The following is a 19,006-nucleotide window of genomic DNA, read 5'->3' as shown; positions in this document are numbered from 1 at the left end:
TCTGAGAAAAGTATAGTTGCTATGAAGTAGTCAGTATTTACAGCTCTCTAGTACGCTTCGTTATCTGGGTAGGCTTTGTCCTTACTGGGAGCAGTGGGAAATGCTGTGCAATAAGAGCCAGGGCTGGGGTTTTGATTTCTGTATTTTTCTCACTATGGAAAGAGAAGACAGAAGTCTGCAAACTTAATCAATTTGTAGGTAGGTATTTAATTGTTAATAGCTCAGACTAGAGTTTGCAGAGTTTCTAAATCTAAACTGATGTTCCTTCCCTGTTTTGGAAGATAATACCTAGAAAGTCAATTGATCTTTTAGGGTGAAGGTACATGCCAAAGAGGAAGCGCTGTGGGGTTTTTTTAAAGCTGTAAACTGAGAATTAGGACTCGGTGTTCAGTCCCTGACGCTTCAGCAAAACATGCTCTGAGACCATTGGCAAATCTTTTATTTATTTTTCAGCTTACAAATACAACAATTGTGACAAAAGTATCATGCCACAAAGATTTTTCAGGCTCAACTAAAGCTTCTAGATCTGCCGTAGACAAAGAAAGCCTTGTAAATTTGCTATTTTTAGATTATTTTAAAATATTTGAAAATACTTTTTTAAAGGTTCTCCCATAATTTTGGCCTTGAAATAGACCTCTGTGAAACAGATAGCTTTTAAATTGGAAATCAATGCCAGACTTGTAGCTTCTCACCATTTTTGTAAATTGAAATCACAGTAGACCAAACCATGTCCTGATTTATGCTCTGTTGAGCTGTGTTTACTTCAAGGTAAATTCGACCCCGTATTACTATATGCCAACCAGTTCATTAAAGCTTCATATCCCTAAATATCTGCAGAAAAGATAGATTTATCCACATCATAAACATACTGTAAACATATTTTCAAAAATCAACCAAATTTTCAAAGCCAGCCCACAGAGGCAGCTAAATATTGCTATAAACATGCTTACAAATATACAAATTCTTTCCCTCCCTTTCTGGAAATGTGTACGTGCTTATAATAAACACACGTACAGTTACTTTGCGTTCAGTAGGTCTATTTACGTGTTTAAAATCAGGCACTTGTAAATTTGCAAGATCAGGCCTATAGTGAATGCGCGTGTGTGCGCGCGCGCTTGTGCATGTGTACGTACAAGAATAAAGAATGCAGCTTGATTAGGAGTTCTGTTCTATACTCACTCTTTTACTTAGTATCTGACATTTGAAAAACTGAAGCTAAATGTCCAGGCAGCTCTGACAGTTCCAATCCATTATCTGCAACCTGAAAAAACACGCTCTTTTTTACTCAATATATGAAGTTGATGTGTTGTTTGGGTGTTTTTTTTTTTTGCGGAGACGCCTTCTTTATATAGTGTCAACATGATAGCAGAAGTACCCGTTTGCTGTACGTTGTATGATTGACAATAATATTCTCTGTGAAACAGAAGGGAATAACTGATGACTCGGAAAATAGATGGATGCCTACTGAAATGATTATGTAACGAAATACAAAGTCAAACGGTGGCATGCTTCTATTAATTGTAGATGATAGTAATTAATTTTCACTGCAGTTGCGATCGTGTCGCTGCTTTCCGAAGAATCCAGAATCCCCTTCCAGGAAAGTGTGAAATTGCATCTGAGTTCTGCAAGCCATGAAAGACTATAAACTTCTTTAAAAAAAATAAAAAAGAGGGAGGCCTTCCTCGATACTGTACTTTAGAAAGAGGGAAAAACAAAGGGAAAAAGAAAATGATAATTGTTTTCTCTAAGGCTATTACCTAATGCAAAAGCAAACAGTCTGCCTGGAAATCAGCTAACAGAAGGGGATTAGAGAGTAGATCTGAGAGTGGCTTGATTTCTAGCACTGCTGTCTCTTCACACAGTGATGAGACACAGGCAGAGCAGCCAGGAGCTCTCCAGATGGCTAGAGAAAGTGTTTGTCTTGGGTTACTGCAGGGCAGTCTGGACTCTTAAAGCCGGGGAGGCATCATTAGGGAGCAAGTTAGATGTCCACCCAGTAAAAGCGAGAGAAAGAAAGAAAGCGCAGGCAGGCTGCCCGAGAGGGACCGCGCTCGCCTATTGTTAACATATACTTGACCCCCACTAACCTCCTCACGACACAGATGTCTCCTACCTCTATCACCTCCCACTGCTTTAAGCCCTCCCCCGCTGCACCTGGGTAGCGGGGCCGGGCCGGCTGCCGGCAGTATGCTGCCTGCCTCGCGCGCTGCCTGCTAGCGGGGAGCCGGGCGCGGACCGCGGCGCAGCCTCGGGCGGGCGGCTCGGCTCGGCTCGGCTCGGCACGGCTCCGCTCCGCCGGGGGCAGAGCGATGCGTCGGCTGCCCGGGGACACGCAGAGACCCCGCCACTGACAGCGGCCGCTCCCTGCGCTCCACATCACGTTTGTCTGCGGCGGCGGCGGCAGCGAGGAGAAGGACCTGGGCATTAACTATCTCGACTTGGAGACTTTGCTTTATTTTTGGTTCTTGTCCGTTCCCGTGGAACCAGTAGTCTCTCTCGAGCTGATCCTCCTTTAAAAAAAAAAAAAAAGCGAGAGCGAGGCGGGGGGGGGGGGGGGGGGGGGGAAGAGCAGCTGGAGTTTCTCCTCAGCTCGTTTTGACTTTTGTGGACGTGGATCATCTGGACTGGGAAGGGAAGCCGCGCTGCGCTGCTCTCCCCTTTCCCACCCCCTCGCCCTTCCAGCAGCCTGGGCTGCCGGCTCTCCCCCCAGCAGCACGGGAACTTTTATTTGCAGCTCGCAGCCCGTGGCGAATGGTGGGAATCTCCAGCCCCTTGCAGTGTGAGTACGGGGCGCGGGCAGGGCAGGGCGGCTGGGGCGGGGGGGAGCCCGAACCCCTTTTTCCTTCCCCCTCTCCTTCCCTGTCGGGCTCTGCCGGCTCCGCGGGGCTCCCGCGGCCGTGACTAACCCAGGCGGTCCGGGGCTGCCGCTGCGCCCGGGCGAGGTTAGCACTGCATGCAGCTCTTGCACCCGCTGTCCCTGCCTCACAAGCTCGCACCCCGAATATTTCTCAAGAGACTAGAAACCAAACCACACAGGTTTTTTTTTAGAAAACAACCCACCGAAGCACGTCTTCTTCCGTAGCGTAGGGTTTCTGTCTCGGTTTAGGACTTGCCTTGTTTCCTCCCCCTGCCTTTCCTCTCTCCAGATCACAGCTAGCCAATGTGAGTCGGAGCGTCTGAAATATTTCTGGTGGGATTTTTGTTTTGTTTATTTCACTACAGTCATCGGTTTACGTAGTAGTGGCAACATCACTTCAGGCTATTTTGCAAGAAATATTTCAGAAGGTGCACATCGCCTTTAGCTGCACCGCGATCTTGCAAGTAATCTCGTTTCCCAAAACGACAGGGCAGCGTTAGGGATTGCATTTCCAAAATTGCCATACAATGTAATTGGGTCATCTCGTCTAGCTGAGCTGAACGGTTTGATTCCATAAATTCGTACGGACCATCGATAAGGGAGATAGGAAAAATGAAAACCATATCCCCGGACCTTTAGACGAGCCCTTGACGTTTGGCGAGTTAAGAGTCCTTTTGTTAGTGCCAAAGTTGCGAGACTGGGCTAAAATTGGGGTTAGGGCAGGGAAGGACTTGCCACCCGAGCAGGAGCACGCGCGTCTCCATTACACGTTGATTTATAGAGAAGTATCTGTGTTGTTACTGTGCTCTCTTAAATGTTAGAAACTGAAAGTAACTAATCGGACGCAGCTCTCAAATCGCTCTTGGTCCAAGCAGGAGCTAAAAATGTTACTTCCTTCAGTTCATTGAGCAGTTTAAAGGCGGGAGGGCGAAGGTACGAGGCGCCGAGGCAGCCTCCCCGCCTGCCCCCCGAGTTGCAGCCCGGAGCCCGGCCGCAGCCGGCAGCTCCGCGCCACCGCCGCGGTGGGGAACAGCCTCCTCGGGTTTCTCCGGTAGAGCAGCCCTGGATCTCCAGATCTGCAGCAGGCTCTGCCAGTCACCCCCTCCTACCTCCGCCCTGCCCTAAATCACGGCACAGAAAGGAGCCGTCTCTTGCAGCCCCCCGGAAGTGCCGTCCAGGGGCCCGCAGCTCCAGCCCGCAGGTCGCTCGGGTGCGGGCTGCCAGCCGCTCAGCCCGCCGCAGCAAAGCCTCCCTAAAGAGCTGCGCAAGTTTTGCGTTGCCAGGCGCAGCGGGGCTGGCAGCGCCGTGCCTGTGCGCCGGCGGTGCGTCCCCAAGGTGCGCTCGCACGGGGCGTCGCGCCCAGCTGCGCGCTTGCCTGCGCGGGTGACAGGCACGGCGCGTCAGGGGCTGGGCAAAGGCAGGTATATCCCTCCTAAAGGCTGTCTGCGGGAGCTGCCGTGCTGTCCGTGGCAAGTGCCAAACGTTTGGCTGTAGGCACAGCCCTGACTAAAGAAAAGGATGTCTTCTGAGTCTTGGTATGTACAGCCAAGCGTTTGCTCCAGCAAATATTCGTGCGCTTAATGTAACGCTGACCCCTTTAACTTTTAACATCGCTTCCCCTAATTAATCTGTTCAGGCCCCAGACTTAAATGGCTGTCCACAGCTGCTGCAAATTGATTTATCCCCTGATGGTGGTCTGAGTTGCTGACCAAAGCAGGTTGGTTTGTTTCCCCCCCTCCCCCTCCCTCCCCCATTTTTGGTCTACTAATCTGTTTTGACTTATTTCCTGCTTACAGTAATGCTTGCATGCTTTTTGAAGGACTTAGAAAATATTTTCTTTTGACATGTAGCTAGAAACATAATTATTGTATTTGTAAACACAATATGTTAGGGCTAAGGGTGAATATAATTTATTTAATTATACCTTTGTAGCCTTACATTTCCTTCTCCATTTCTGCATCCTGACAGATGCAATGGAAAAAGTTTACATAAGCAACTTTGTTAACTGTAGTTTAAGGCAAGACATGAAAGACATTTTTAGGTTTGAATTCTATTGTACAGGTTTTCTGTTCTGCTTTTCTGTTAACGGTTTAGTGAATCTGGAGAGCCGAGAGGATTGAAACTGGTTTCTAATGGTTGTTAAAGCTGATGCTTGACCTTTCCGTGGGAAGTCTGAAAACCTCATTCAGTTTATTCTGGGCTGATTTCCTTAGGAAATCCAGTATGATCAGGGAATTTCCTTCAGCTCGGCTGGATGTTAAAAAAGTTAGTCTATCTGGTTTATACATCCTGGTTTTAGCACTAGGTGTTTCTGTGGCTCCCCATGAATAGAAAAAAATAGTAGGAAAAAGATCTGAACATGGCTTATTTGTAACTGTACAGTCTATGAAAATACAAAGTTGGCAAAGGCTTTGTTAGGTGTGAGATGCACTGCAGACTCACTGTAAAGGTTTTTAATTAGGAAGTTATGCTTTATTTGATAATTGATAACTTTTCTAAGGTCAGTTTTCTCATATCTGAACCTTCAATATCATTGCTGCTACTTTCCATTCATGCATCGTTTTTCTTTGTTGTCATGGGAAGCACAAACAAGCATCAGGGAAAAAAAAACCCAAACCCCACCAAAAACCCAACCCACTCTTAAATCCGTTGATGTCTCTGGCAAGCTGAAGCCAGGGCAGGCGTGCAGGAGGTGGCAGGACTTCTTCCTTCGGCCTGGGTTTGCAGGAGGGTGAGCGGTTTGGTTCCCGAGCCGAGAGAGCATGCTGTAGGAGACAAGAACCATTCTGTTTGTAATGGAATGCAGACAGCAGTGTTAGGTCACTGCTTCCTGGCAACTGCTGCTCAAGTTGTTTTTCTTCAAAGGCTTTGAGCTTTTAAATAGTTTCCAAAATCTTTTTAAGTAAAACATTGCCTTCTACCATTTTTTGACCACCTTAACGTTAACTCGTTTTGTGCCTAAATAATGGACCAGTAAAACATCACACGGTGTCTCTCATCTGTATACGCTTAACACTTTGTTTGCCTGCGTGCACATGGAGTTTCATACTGGAACTATTGTTTATAGAATAAAGGGGAGAAAAATAGCTCCACCTGGAGTGCTGGTCAGTGGCTAGTCAGTTCAGGACATGCTTCCCTGTCAAATCCTGTTTCTCACTTCTCTGAAATGAACTTCAGACGACAGGCGCTGAATGCGACGCTCACTTCACTGAGGTACTGTGCAGACTGCAAACTCCTCGTTGCCAGACACTTTGGGTGAAATGGGCATCTGCTGTATTTGCATTGGGGGTGATGGGAGAAAGGGCTTGCAATTGTCATTTTCGTCTTTCAAATCCACTTGCCACAGTCCATTACTGTTAAATCTTTAGCTAATTGAATAAGGATATTGGTATGTTGCTATTGCAGGAGCTTCAGGTTTTTTAGATGGGGGGAGAAGATCTTGTTCTTTGTTCTGTAGAAACTTAAGTTGTCATGCAGAGATCAAGAAGCCGTATCAGCTGAAATAAAATGTGAATTTGGTGTCGTAAAGGGGTTATTTCTCGTGGCTTGGCTAAAGAAACTTAAAAAGAAAAGTATTTTAAATCTGAATACATTAAAAAACTTTGATCCATGTAGTTAGTAGCAGCCTGCTCTTTTTCATACAGCCTTTAATAGCAGCATATAATATTTATAAAATTTTAAACTGATGCTGAATTTAGCATAAATAGTGAGAGTGTAAATTCATAAAACATTGGCTTCCAGACTTCATTTTCTTCACCTTTCACGTGAAGGATCTAAAAGTTAGTTTAAAAACTGAACTTCTAATGTAAAGTGTCTTTGGTTTTCCACATAGATGTTCCTTTTTCAAGATCTGCTTCAAAATCGCAGTTATCCTGTTCTTATTAACTATAAACTTGATTAGTTTAATATATGGTAGCATAAATACATCAGGAAGTAGTATACTGTGTGGTTTTGCGGATAAACAAAAACGATCAGCAGATGTAAAATCAAAGTAGAAATATCCTGCCTTTTAAAAGGCTTTTTTTTTCCTCCCCAAAATATTTTCATCTGAAAGACATTGACTTCCATCTTCATTTTTTTTCTTCCATTGATATGAAAGTTTCCAAATAATGTTTAGAGAACAGTGGACGTTTTATTAAACATTAGTTCAGTATAATGGAGGTAATTGTAAGTGATAAGAGCAGAGCAGGTTATCTGTGTGTTGTTTAAACAGAAGGAGCTATTTTGCACCATTTCCAGTAGCCATCTGTAGAGAAGAAGGGTTTGCACCTGTCTGTCCACACTAATTATAGATTAGGTCCAAAGAAATGAAATTCGAGTAGGCTTTCTCTTAATGAAATCCACAGTGATTTTATTGTAAATGTGTTTTGTGTACAGACGGTGATGGTTGGGCTGCGAGTAAAATAAATTGCTGTATGGCTGTTGTGTACTTGTAGTTGTAAAGCAGGATACTGCTGCATTAACAAAGGTGCTGAATAAAAATGCAGTGCTCCATTTAAGTCCTAGGCTTCAGTGGTGGCTTTAGCTAGGTTTAGTCAAAAAGATTCACTGTAAGCGCAGTCTTTTAGGGGTATGTTTCAGGGTAGACTTCTCAGTTACCATCACTTTTGTGTCAATGTACTGGCACATACATAGGTGGTCCTTTGGCTGAAATACGAGGTAGAAATGTTTTCATGTTAAATATGTACACACATAGACGCGGAGTGTGTCAGAAATTCTTTCCTCTGGTTTAACACTATATTACTAAAATAAAGTGGAAAGAGTGAGAAATGCATTCTGCAGTAAAAGGTCACATGAATTTCTACCACATCTCTTTATAGTAATTATGAACATAATTAACATAAGAATTACAAGTGAAGTAATGACAAGCTGAGCTATGAGATATTATGCCATAATGGTCATATGTTGGAATTCTCACATTATAACACACTAGAATTCACATTCAATGCAAGAAAGAAAATGTTAGATTTTTATCTATTTTAATGCTTCGGAACTTATCTGCCTGGGGCAGATGGACTTTATAGGACTTTACAGATGGGGCTTTATAGGAAGGTAACCCATTATTAAGAGAGAGTCAGTTGAAATTAAGATTTCTAGCCTGCAGCTTGGACTTTGAGACAGCTATGCTTATGGAATGCCACTTCTGTTACACATTTGTACTCTGATTGTATTTATTTTATTAACATGCATTGCTTTATTTTTAAATGTGAGTGTTTTCGCAGTGAACTGTTTACATTAGAAGGGATCCTGGATTAGTTTTTCATTAGAGAACTGTGATTCGAATAGTAAAACTGCCTGATGGAATAGCCAACATAAATAAAAGACACACATTCTGGCTCTGCAAGATGAGAATCTGATGGATCCTAAATTAGTTCATGGCATGATATATGTATTTCAAGGAAAAAAATCCATAACAAAATCCCTAAAAAGAGCAATCTCTGATTTGTACACAATATTTTAAAAGAATATATGCAGAGAGAAAGCTCTGTGTTTTCTTGGAGGTTGAATTAATTAATGTCACTTTTATTTAGAAATGCACAGCACATGCCATTAAGTTCAGGGGCTAAGGTTTCAAATGAGTTGACTAACTTTTGTAACAAACAGAAAAACCTGTCTGATTACCTCTAAATATGATTGTCACACAACTGACAACTGGAGGAAGTTGAGGGAGAAGTGGCCCTTCTTCAGGGTAAAAATACTGTCAGAGGAATGCATAGGAAATTTGACATGTGAAAATCAATTTGCTTTTAATGAAAAATCAAAGTCCAGTTTTTGTGATAGGAAAATTTACTGAATTGCTGTCTCTCTAAGGCTAAACATATAGAGTGGTTTATGAAAAATAAAAAAAAATACCTTGTGTTATGTCTCAGTGATACCAAGAAGTTTTCACATTATTGGATTAGTGGAGGATTTGTGACAGACCCCTTTTTATCTGACATTCATTGCGGTGACACGATTTTCACACGCATGCCCTTCCCCCATCTAGGTTCTGGTTTTCACTTTGTGTTATGTGTCAAATTCCCTTTATTTCTTTCCTTGTGGAAAAACTGCTGTCTTGGCTGAGTGATTTTGGAAGTTCTGCGCTGAACAATGCCTGTCTCACTCCAGCGTGCTGTCATTGTCCTCATCCAAGCCCTCACGGTGCTCCTCTGCAGACGTGCAAGGGAAATGCGTTTCCTTAACAAATAAGTATTGATTCCTAGGGAGAAACCTTTTTCAAACTTTAAAACCCAAGCGTGCAGAGTTCGCTCGACAATCTGATGCTGGTGCAGCCATTCTGCTGGCTGGCAGTGCTTGTGGTAGGCAGGCCGGGCTGCTTTGCCACCTACCCTCCCCATACCTCATGATAACCCAGTACTCTTTGATGAGTCCCATCAAAACAAACCCCCTCTTTCCTCAAAACCTGGACTGTTAAGTGTAGGGACCTACTCTGGCTTATTGTTCATCCTCTGGTGAATGATGCCACTGGTCGCAGTGGCAGTGTTGTGTTTAGGCTGGGTCGCAGTGGCAAGGTTGAGCGGGTCGGGTTAGGTCAGGACTTGGCCAAACTGGGAGTGGGTACGTCCCGTGACCACCCTGGGCCAGCAGCCATCCTGCTCCGTGCAGGACGTAGGTATGGGGTGCGGGAACCGGGCTGGAAATTGAGGTGACCTCAGCCGGGGGAGCCCTGGGGAGCCAGCACTGCGTTCCCCTGCATCTCTGGCAGGGTCCCTACCCCGGAGAGGTTTCAGGGCAGCTTCCAGCGGCGGAGCCGGGTCGCATGCCTGCCTCAGATCAGGCACAAGCACAGCCCAGGGCACCCAGGGAGCGGCCGCCTTCTCACCCGGCGGGTGGCGCGGAGGTGGCGCCTCCCCTCATGCCGCGCGCGGCCTCCCCGGGACCCCGGGCCGTGCCGCGCCGCCCCAGCCCCGCTCCCTCACACCCACCGTGCTTCCCTCCGGCCTCCATCTGGGCCGCGCTGATACCGTAATCGCCCCGATGCACGCCGCCGTCCCGCTCCCCCCGCGCCGGCAGGGCCGCGGAGGCGCGATGCGCCGTCCTTGCGCCGCAGATAAACTGCGAGGTGCGTTTGAGGCGCACAAAGCCCGGGCCGCGCCGGCGCCTCCCTCCATCCCTCCCTCCCTCTGCCTCAAGGTAATCTCCACCCGCGGTTCGGGGAGAGGCGGGCGGGGGGACACCCTTCGCCGCACCCCGCCGCCCCCCGCCGCCCCCCGCCGCCCGGCTCCCCCGGCACTGCACAAGTCGATAGGAGCGGGGAGAAGTGAAGATGTAACCTTCTATCTTCCCCACGCGTAGCGGGCGGGGGATTTACGGGCAGAGATTAGCCGTCGGGGAGAAGGGATCTGCCTTTTGTTGTGCGTGGGGCGGGCGCGGCCTGGGCGCTGCCTCCCCCCGCCCCCGGGCCGCGCTGAGGGGAGCGGGGCGGTCGGGGGGTGTCTCCCGCCGGGCACGCCATGGCTCGGGGGGAGGGAGGAGGTGGCCGGAGAACAATAGGTTATGGAGGGACCCCACTTAACCACAGCGGAGGGAGGAGGAGAGCGGCTCGTCTGGGTGTTTCACGGGACGGGGGTGGCGGGGAAAGGGTCGGCGCGGCGGGAGGGCCCCCGGCCTCGGGCGGGAGCGGGGCTGCGGCCGGGGCCCAGGTGAGCGGTGGCGTCCGCCCGGCGTGAGGTGGCCGGCCCGGGGCTGGCGGGCGGGTCCGGCCCTCCCGTGAGGGGCTCTGGCAGGAGCCGGCTGGCACGGCCGGGAGTGCGGGCACCCATCCTGCCAGGGTCGGGGTGGGTTCAGCCAAGGGTCCTGGCTTCCAAAATCCCCGCAGAGGATGGCAGCGGGTTTTAGGAAAAGTGGCTTTTTTTTTTTTTTTTTTTAAATATTTTGTGGGCTCTTTTAAGTTGTTTTGGACTCTCGATGGTGATTTTTCAGCTCTCACCAGATTAAGGTGATTTGTGCGCTAAGTGTGTGTACGCACGCTGCCTCGGCAAACGGCTTTATCAGCCATCATTTCTTAAAGCAACATTAAACAATTACCTTTAAAATATATTTAAAAGTTTGAAATATTTATATTGCCGTTTCACTTTGTCAAGTGTTTGCACAAATAGATATATAGATATGATCCGGTAACTAAAAGCCTAATTAAAATTTGTTTAAAGCCGGGGGGGGGGGGCATGTATTCTTGTTGACAGCAGCGGATCGATAGGGTAAGACAATAGAGCCCCATTATTTTACTTCCATTGACTGAACATATTGACATTTCAGGTTTGTGATTGCCTCAGTGAGCATGATGAAACACTGAAATTCACGAACCAACCGTCTGGAGTGGCACATATATTACTGTATGTCATCTCTGCCTTCGGGTTACCTTATCACTGAAGCAGAATGGTAATGGATGGCAGCAGAGTACTTCAGAGGGGTTAGGGCTCTATCAGTTAAGAAGCTGACACGTAGCAGCTTTCAGGAGTATCTTTAAGTACACCTAGAATTATGTGCAAGAGAAGATGGTCCTTGTTACCTGCTGCTGCACTTCAGAGTTTACAGGCTCCGAAGCAGACAGGATAACAAGGTACTTATGTTTCATATTTTATATACGTGACTTGATACCTTAAACTTTTGCAAGAGCCCAAGGACTTCTGATTGTGCTGTTTGCATGCTTGCCATGTTTGCCAGTGGCAGCATCTCAACCCGGTCTTGATGCTCAAGTTCCAGAGCACCTGCTAGACCTTCTCGCAATCTGAAGATTACAAAGGAAACAAAGAACAATTTTAAAAATAAATAAATGCACTTCAGATTTCTCCCCCCTCAACGTGCTCTGTCAACAATGATCAGAGAATTCAATACAGTGAGAATATCACAGAATGATAAATATACACATTTGTCCCTTAGTATAAGCACTGTAAAAAGAAATGTATGTGCAATATGTACATGCATAATTGCATATATTAATTTATATGATTGCATATAAATGCATATGTAAAGAAGACTCAGTGGCTGCAGAACATAGAACGTGTCTTACTATTTCAAAGGCTTTCAGATGTTCTTTAAAATCTAGCTGACTGTAGAATGAAACCCATCAGGGTTAGGCAGAGATAGAGATTGAAATTAATTTAAAGCAGACAAAGAGCTAATATGAAAGAGCCACTAGTGATTTAACTCATTTTTAAAAGTAAGTGTCATGAAAATATAAAATGTATTCTGAGTGTGCCCTCTACTCAGCAATTGTTGCCGTCAAGTGGACTGCTGATGCCCTTTAAGATGGTAAAAAGAAAACTAGTCCTTTATACCATTTTCATGAAAATGTTAGGTTTCTGTTTGATCAGCAGGTGCTGTTGAGATGAAAGCCATGTGTAAATTTTCAGAAGGCCAAAAGTGTCAATTCAGAAAAGGAAAGTGATAAGAGAAAATGCAATCAGTTTTCCTGTTTTCAATTTGTGCAGGATTTGAAGAGCTGTTTTGTTAAACTGCTACATCTGCTCCAATATGAATATTGAACTACTTCCACTAAAAATAACACCCTATAATTTGGAAGCCATTGCAATCTTTTGTTAATGCAAGTGGGTTATTTAAAAAAAAATCTATTCTGAAAAATCTCCTGCCTAATGTGCATTTTTGTTTATCGGCACTTTTATCTTCAGCAGATAAAATGGCATTATGCAATTAGGACCATATCTATTTGCACTGTAAAAATGGCACTGGCTAGCTGAATGTCATTATATTGGTAAAAGGATTTAACTTGTACATTTAAAATAATTTTATTGATAAACTATGATTGTATCTTAAAATGAGTAGTGACTGCTTCCCCATTGCAACAATACAGCTTTACGTGTTACTGAGGACCATGTGCAAACTAAAGGATGTTCAGAGTATCACAGAACATTCTTGGGCTTGTTTCATTCCTGCTGTACCTGCAAATCTTAAGTTTAGGCTCATCAAGGACATTTTAGTGAATGGGCCTTTTGGAGTAACTTGCCATGGTTAAATGAAATGATTAAATCAAGCTCGCATGCATATATACAAAAATATTCACTGCTGTGGAGCTGCTAACCCAAGTGAGTTTTATAAACCTGGAAAGCACAGCATTGGTAGAGCATAAATTTTCTATCAGAGGCATCTCCAGAGAAAATAACATTATTGCTTTTTAATTTAAAAAAAAAAAATCGAATGAAAAGGGTATGTGTTTGTTAATTTTATAAATAAGGAACTAAATGAAGAAGTGATAGTTGCCTGTTACATCTATAGAGCCTTGTGTACACAACATGCGTAAACGTGCATAATAAAATGAGAGCTTTTACTTCTTTATTTCAACATAGATAATTACCTGGTTTTAATATTAGAATAGGTTTTAGCTGTTGGATCCTCATCTAGTAGTCAGGAACTCAGTTTTTTGGCAGGTGTCTGCATGGGAAAGGGCCTTGCTGATGCTTCTGTTGGGTTTTGCAATTGGATTTGTAAGCTTTTGACCTTGGGGGATTTTCCTCAAAGTGACCTACAGATCAGAAATAATTAAAATTCAATAAACTGAAATTTAAATACAGAATGGATTTTGTGCGAGATCCGTGCTTGTAGTAGGTGTCTAGAAGTCTGCGGCATGTCTACTTTATAGTTTTTATTCCCAAACATAACTGTGCGCACACATGTGCATAAATTTATGTGGAATGACAGAGGGATGATTATTTATACAGATTTTATCCAAAACTCTGTGCACTCCTGAAACATAACGAAAAGCCTCCCTCCCCAGAAGAGTGTTTACATCCCGTGACAGTCACTAGATTCAAATCTTCTAAACATGAAAGTTGTTGCCTTTCCTCCGAACCTTCTTTTCCCCAACAAAGCTAACCCTGTTAAACCTCACCTTCTGTGGGACGTATACATAGTTATAGACATATGTATGAGAAGTAAATATTACGAAAAACTTGGCCGATCGGGGCAAAGTGTCTGTAGCCTTAAATAGCTTGTGATATCTGCCAGCAGCAGAAGCCGCGCTGAGGAGGCCCTTCCTCGGCTGACCCGGGGATGCGAGAGCCTTGAGGAGCCTCCGTTAGTGCTTGGCGCCTACGTGGAGCTTTCTGCTCACGAATATTACCAAGCAAATGCTGTTGTAGCGTGGTAGTGGAGATGCTGGTCTGCCTGAAGAGTTTTTGAACCAAGGGACTTCTTGCTTTGGTCATGGGATTTTTTTGGTACTTTCACAGAGGTTGGGGTGTAGCCCAACCCCAAAAGAAAGATTATAGCTTGGATGTAGGGTGTCCAGATTTTCTTATCTAAATTTCTGAACACATTCATGGGAGTGCTGTTTTTTTTGTTCTTTGCCAAAAATGCTGCATGCAGTTTTGCTGTTCCTATTGAGTAGTTGCCATATTTAACTCCAGTGGTTGTGAATGGAAATGTGAATATGGAAAGAAATCCTTTCACGCTCCCTTTCATTTTTTGTAACATGTTTTGGGATGCCTGGGAAGGAAGGGCATCCTAAATACTCAAAATATTTCTGAATACACAGAAATAATTTAAAAGAAGTTCAGTAACTTGGTTTTGTTTATATATAGTTTTTAGGCGTGTGTGATATGGTGACTTACTTAAGTGATACCTTTTTTTACTCAGTATTGTTTATTGAATGTAGTGATTGTAAGAGCACAGTTGTGTTGTACAGCAACAGTATTCCTGAACGACCCCATATTGCAACACGCTGACATGAGATCTTCATGCAATAGTTCATGATTTCTCCAGTCATTTCAAGAAGGCATTTGTTTCATTGCCACTTTTCCGTCTGTCAAGACAGGTAGACCATGGTGCTTATAATAAAGTAAATATCATCCAAAGTCCATGGAAGGTAAGAGGTTGTTTTGAAAATCAGGTTGCTATCTGTAAAGACAGAAGACTCCACCTAGTGGAGTGGAATTAATCTGCAAACAGTGGCAGGCGATGGCATGTAATAAAATCGATATTATTGCTGAAAAGCCAGGTTGATGCAGTGAGTAAAAACCAGGAATTTTGATAAGCACCTGGGGAGGTGGTTGCACGACCATTACAAATTGTACAAGTCTGTAGTTACTTTTGTAGCTCTAGGAGGCTTATGTATGTCTGCCTTCTTGGATATTAGTATACAATTTGTATAAGTAGTAGTCATTACCACTGGCCATTTCCTTCTGTCATTCCTTTTATTTGGAGACCTACTGACTACACTTTTTGGTTTCTGATGATGACCACACAGGTGCCTCTTTTGGTTGTGGCCCAGGTGTCATTTTAAATAGCTTGGGCAAAAAACCCCAATCCAACCCCCAAAATGTCTCCACTTTTTTCCATAGTTATTTATTTTCCAGAATGCATTTTCTGGTTTTTGTTTTGTTTACTTCTGTAACAGCAGTATCAGGATGCTGGTTCTTCATGCTGTCATGACAGGCTGGGTGGCACGTTGAATAAATCTCTGCGTGCTTTCTGGCAGTCCCCGAGGTTTAACAGTTGCTGTAATGAAGCATCAGATGGTATAGTGTTTTGTACTTGTGCTTTGCTTCCCCATTGGTTTGGTCACATTGTCACATTACTAGGATGGAATACAATGACTTTTAAAGCTGGGATGCAAGTGAACACCCAACCTGAGCAGCTAAGATGCTGTCCTGAAATCCTCTTGGAAAATTCATCCCAACATTGAATCACACATGCGTTAGAGAAGTTCAAGAACAGAACTACCCCTAGACCAGCTCAGGCTTTGACAGTATGAGGGGGTGAGGCTATTGCCAGAAAATGAGGTGATTAGGATGCAACAAAGGAGACAGAACTGCAAAGCATCTTTGGGAAGAGTGCTCCAATGGAGTGCTTTCAGTGATATCCAGGTGGGGTTTGTTGCCAGGGCCATTAAAGCGTACTGGTGCCAGAGAAAGCTGCCAACAAATTTAGGGATAATGGCACCTGTGGGTGTGCTATCAATGAGTGGTAGTGCCAGGATGATTTTTTATTTTATTTTAATGGTGGCATTGCTAAAAGTATTTAAGGGTCACAGAATCAGAGAATCAATCAGGTTGGAAGAGACCTCTGGGATCATCGAGTCCAACCATTGCCATGACACCACCATGTCAACTAGACCATGGCACTAAGTGCCATGTCCAGTCTTTTCTTAAACACATCCAGAGATGGTGACTCCACCACCTCCCTGGGCAGCCCGTTCCCATGTCTAATGACCCTTTCTGAAAAGAAATTCTTCCTAATGTCCAACCTGAACCTCCCCTGGTGAAGCTTGAGGCTGTGTCCTCTTGTCCTATCGCTAGTTGCCTGGGAGAAGAGACCGACTCCCACTTCACTACAACCTCCCTTCAGGTAGTTGTAGACTGCACTAAGGTCACCTCTGAGCCTCCTCTTCTCCAGGCTAAACAACCCCAGCTCCCTCAGCTGTTCCTCATAGGTCAGACCCTCCAGACCCTTCAGCAGCTTGGTTGCCCTCCTCTGGACTTGCTCCAACCTGTTAATGTTATTGAAACGGTTTTAGTGAGTGAAGTCACAGAGTTTTAGGAACCATTAAGAAAAAGCTGTTTCATGACTGTACTATATATTATTTCTAAAACTTGTTGGCAAAGCACGGAAAAAGCGTGCTGCAACCTGTATTAAAGTGTGCTGCAGATGAGCAAGGGAACCGTCGTACTGAACTGAATAGCCTAGCTTAGTTTCTGAATGTTACGTGCATTTCATGTGCGCCATGATAAATCAATGGAACTCCATGGGTCAGCAGAGCTTGTAAATGTTGAATTAAAGTACTGGAGCTCTGATCTTACATGGTATTCACATGCCCAGTTCTATTGAATATGGTGTTTCATTTGTCTAAATACCAGTCCGAGTATCTGGGCCTTCAGGCTTTCTGTGCTCCCATCTCACACCTGTGATTTTAACAATACTTTGCTGGAACAACAATACTTTGCTGAAACGATTCTGAGACTTAGATCCAGATACAGCCCTAATGACATCTTATGTAAGGTTAAGTGGGCTACATCAGGTCTTAATGTAATGTAAGTCATTCTCTTTGAATTGTAAATGATAGACTTACCTGATGAAGAATTCCATATGAAGGAGAGCAAAAAGCCTGTTCCTTCTGTAATAATATTCTTCGAGGTTCCTGTTGAGTCTATGGGACCAGGATTCTCAACTTCTGTATCCCAAGAGCTGTGTTAAGCTGTGTTTTAGCCAGCTGCCTGCTCCAAAAATTTCCAGAGAAGGGTACAGCTACAGTAAATAACACCTACAGTAGTTTTAAGGAGTGAAGCAATGTACAATTTCCCTTCCAGGTTCTGAGATATATTGGTCCCATCCTCTTCCCATTAAATTCTTGGAAGGTTTTATGGTTTTTTGTTTGTTTGTTTGTTTTTTTTTTAAATTCCAGGCCTAAATTTCTCCTCTTACAGAGCTATTATTGGCCACTATTGTTTTATTATCCTGTAGCTTCTTTGGGAAGAGAAGGATGGGCAGGACCTCAGTGACACTGCAAGTCGTCAGTGGCCATGTCTGCTCCCCAGGAGGTCACAGGAAGCAGGTGGCTGTATTAATTGTCCTCGATCCCAACTCTTGACCTTCCTGGAGGCAATTTAGAAGTGGTCAGGAAGTGTCAGGCCTACTGTTTCCCCCCAGGTTCACCACTTCATGCGTTCATAATAATTCTAGGTATGTGCCAGGCAAGGGAAACTGTATAGGAATCGTTACTATCCTTCCTAAACTGTGTGGCTACCTGGCTGGAAGGGCTGAGTGCCATGACTGCAGAGTGTGTTTGGGATTGCAGCTGGAATCCAACAGAATAACAAAGAATTCTATTTAAAATAAAATAAATTATAAATTATTTCCCTAACATATGGTGTCTTCCTTTTTTCAAGCTAGTGATAAAAGTCCTAGGTATGAAAACTGCAAAAAAACCCATGAGGTGAATGAGATATTTGTGGAAACCATGATCCGCTTTTACAGGATGAGTGGAGGATAGGGAATGCAGATGCGTTTTCTGCGTAGGCCAGTCAGGTTTTAATTGTCTTTGTTGCAACTGCAGCATCAGTAATCTTGGATCCCTGAATGGCACTCAGTGCTGTGCTTTGGGTCTTGCCACATTGGATGAGCTGCTTCTAACTGTTTGCTTGGTTGTTTAACAGTGAAGGTGCACAGCATTGCTGAGTGTCTTGCTGCAAGTGTCGCACCCAATGCTGTAAGCCAGGTTTTGACCTACCACTAACGTTTCTTTTAAGTGTCTTTTGGAAAGCATCCACTCAGGTTGGAAGTGATGTGAGTTGAGTAATAAATATCATAGTAGTAATTTATCTGCCATGTGCATTTTGGGTGAAAACTGAGCTGCTGCTCAGGTGTGCTCTTGGTTTCACTGAGACTACTTGCCTAAATAAGGTGGGCTGCCGGATTATGTGGCTGGTGAATCATACTGGTTTCTGAATCACTTTACAAAATATCAGCCTGAAATCCTAACAAATAGTGAGCACATTGTGCTTGGACTCAATGTTATTTAAAGCAGAATGTTTTGTAAAATGTTCGTTTAAAAACCACTTTGTAATTTACTTCCATCAAACCCATTGTACCTGGAAAAGTTACCTCTTTCAGAAGGGAAAAAGTGTCACTATTCTGTAAGGGTATCTGATTTTTATCCAGCTATTTGCTATTTAAGCTCCCTTCTTTTCAGTGCAAGGAGATCAGCTGATAACAGCAGCAACCAAATCGTGTTTGCAGCTGGGCAATTACAGTAGACCCTAAGATCTGCGACTGTCAACCATGAACGCAGATGCCTTCAAAGTTCTGTTTTTCTTCCATGTGGAAGTTGTTGGCATGGAACAGATGCCTTCATTTTGGAGAAACCAACCTCTGGATATAATTGATTCTCTCTTTTCCTCCAGGGACAGTCTCTCACAGATGAAATTAGATGAGAGGAAAAAAAAGACACAGGCACACACGCTCACACATGACACGAAGCAGGAGTTTTCAGGTTCTCTCTCTCTGTTTTGTCACGTGGAACTGTTTTACAGCTGGAAGATTTCACTCCATTTTTAGCACTCTACACACACAATGATGATGCTATGTGAAAAACATGCAAATTAAAATACATAACTGGCCAAAGTTTATTCTTAATCTAGGCATGATTGTTTAGAAATAAGACAAGCATATCCAGCCTGTATTACTTCAGTGTTAAAT

At 44.2% G+C, this 19,006-nt stretch overlaps 1 protein-coding gene across 3 annotated transcripts in view; it reads left to right on the top strand.

Moving 5' to 3' along the window:
• Positions 1-2,575: 2,575 nt before the first annotated feature.
• RUNX1T1 (RUNX1 partner transcriptional co-repressor 1) overlaps positions 2,576-19,006 on the top strand; it is a 119,340-nt gene continuing 102,909 nt past the window's right edge. For 2 of the 3 annotated variants that reach the window (XM_068396040.1, XM_068396039.1), the window contains exon 1: positions 2,576-2,779. In XM_068396040.1, coding sequence (XP_068252141.1) covers positions 2,752-2,779 — 28 coding nt within the window. In that variant the 5' untranslated portion in view covers positions 2,576-2,751. Of the gene's footprint in view, positions 2,780-9,821; positions 9,992-19,006 lie in introns of those variants that run through there. The other variant, XM_068396041.1, reaches the window with a different exon arrangement.

This window comes from Nyctibius grandis, chromosome 3 (assembly GCF_013368605.1).
Source record: "Nyctibius grandis isolate bNycGra1 chromosome 3, bNycGra1.pri, whole genome shotgun sequence".
NCBI classification, from domain to species: Eukaryota; Metazoa; Chordata; class Aves; order Nyctibiiformes; family Nyctibiidae; genus Nyctibius; species Nyctibius grandis.
Note: the sequence above shows the minus strand (reverse complement) of the source record. Positions and strands in the feature narration are given on the sequence as shown.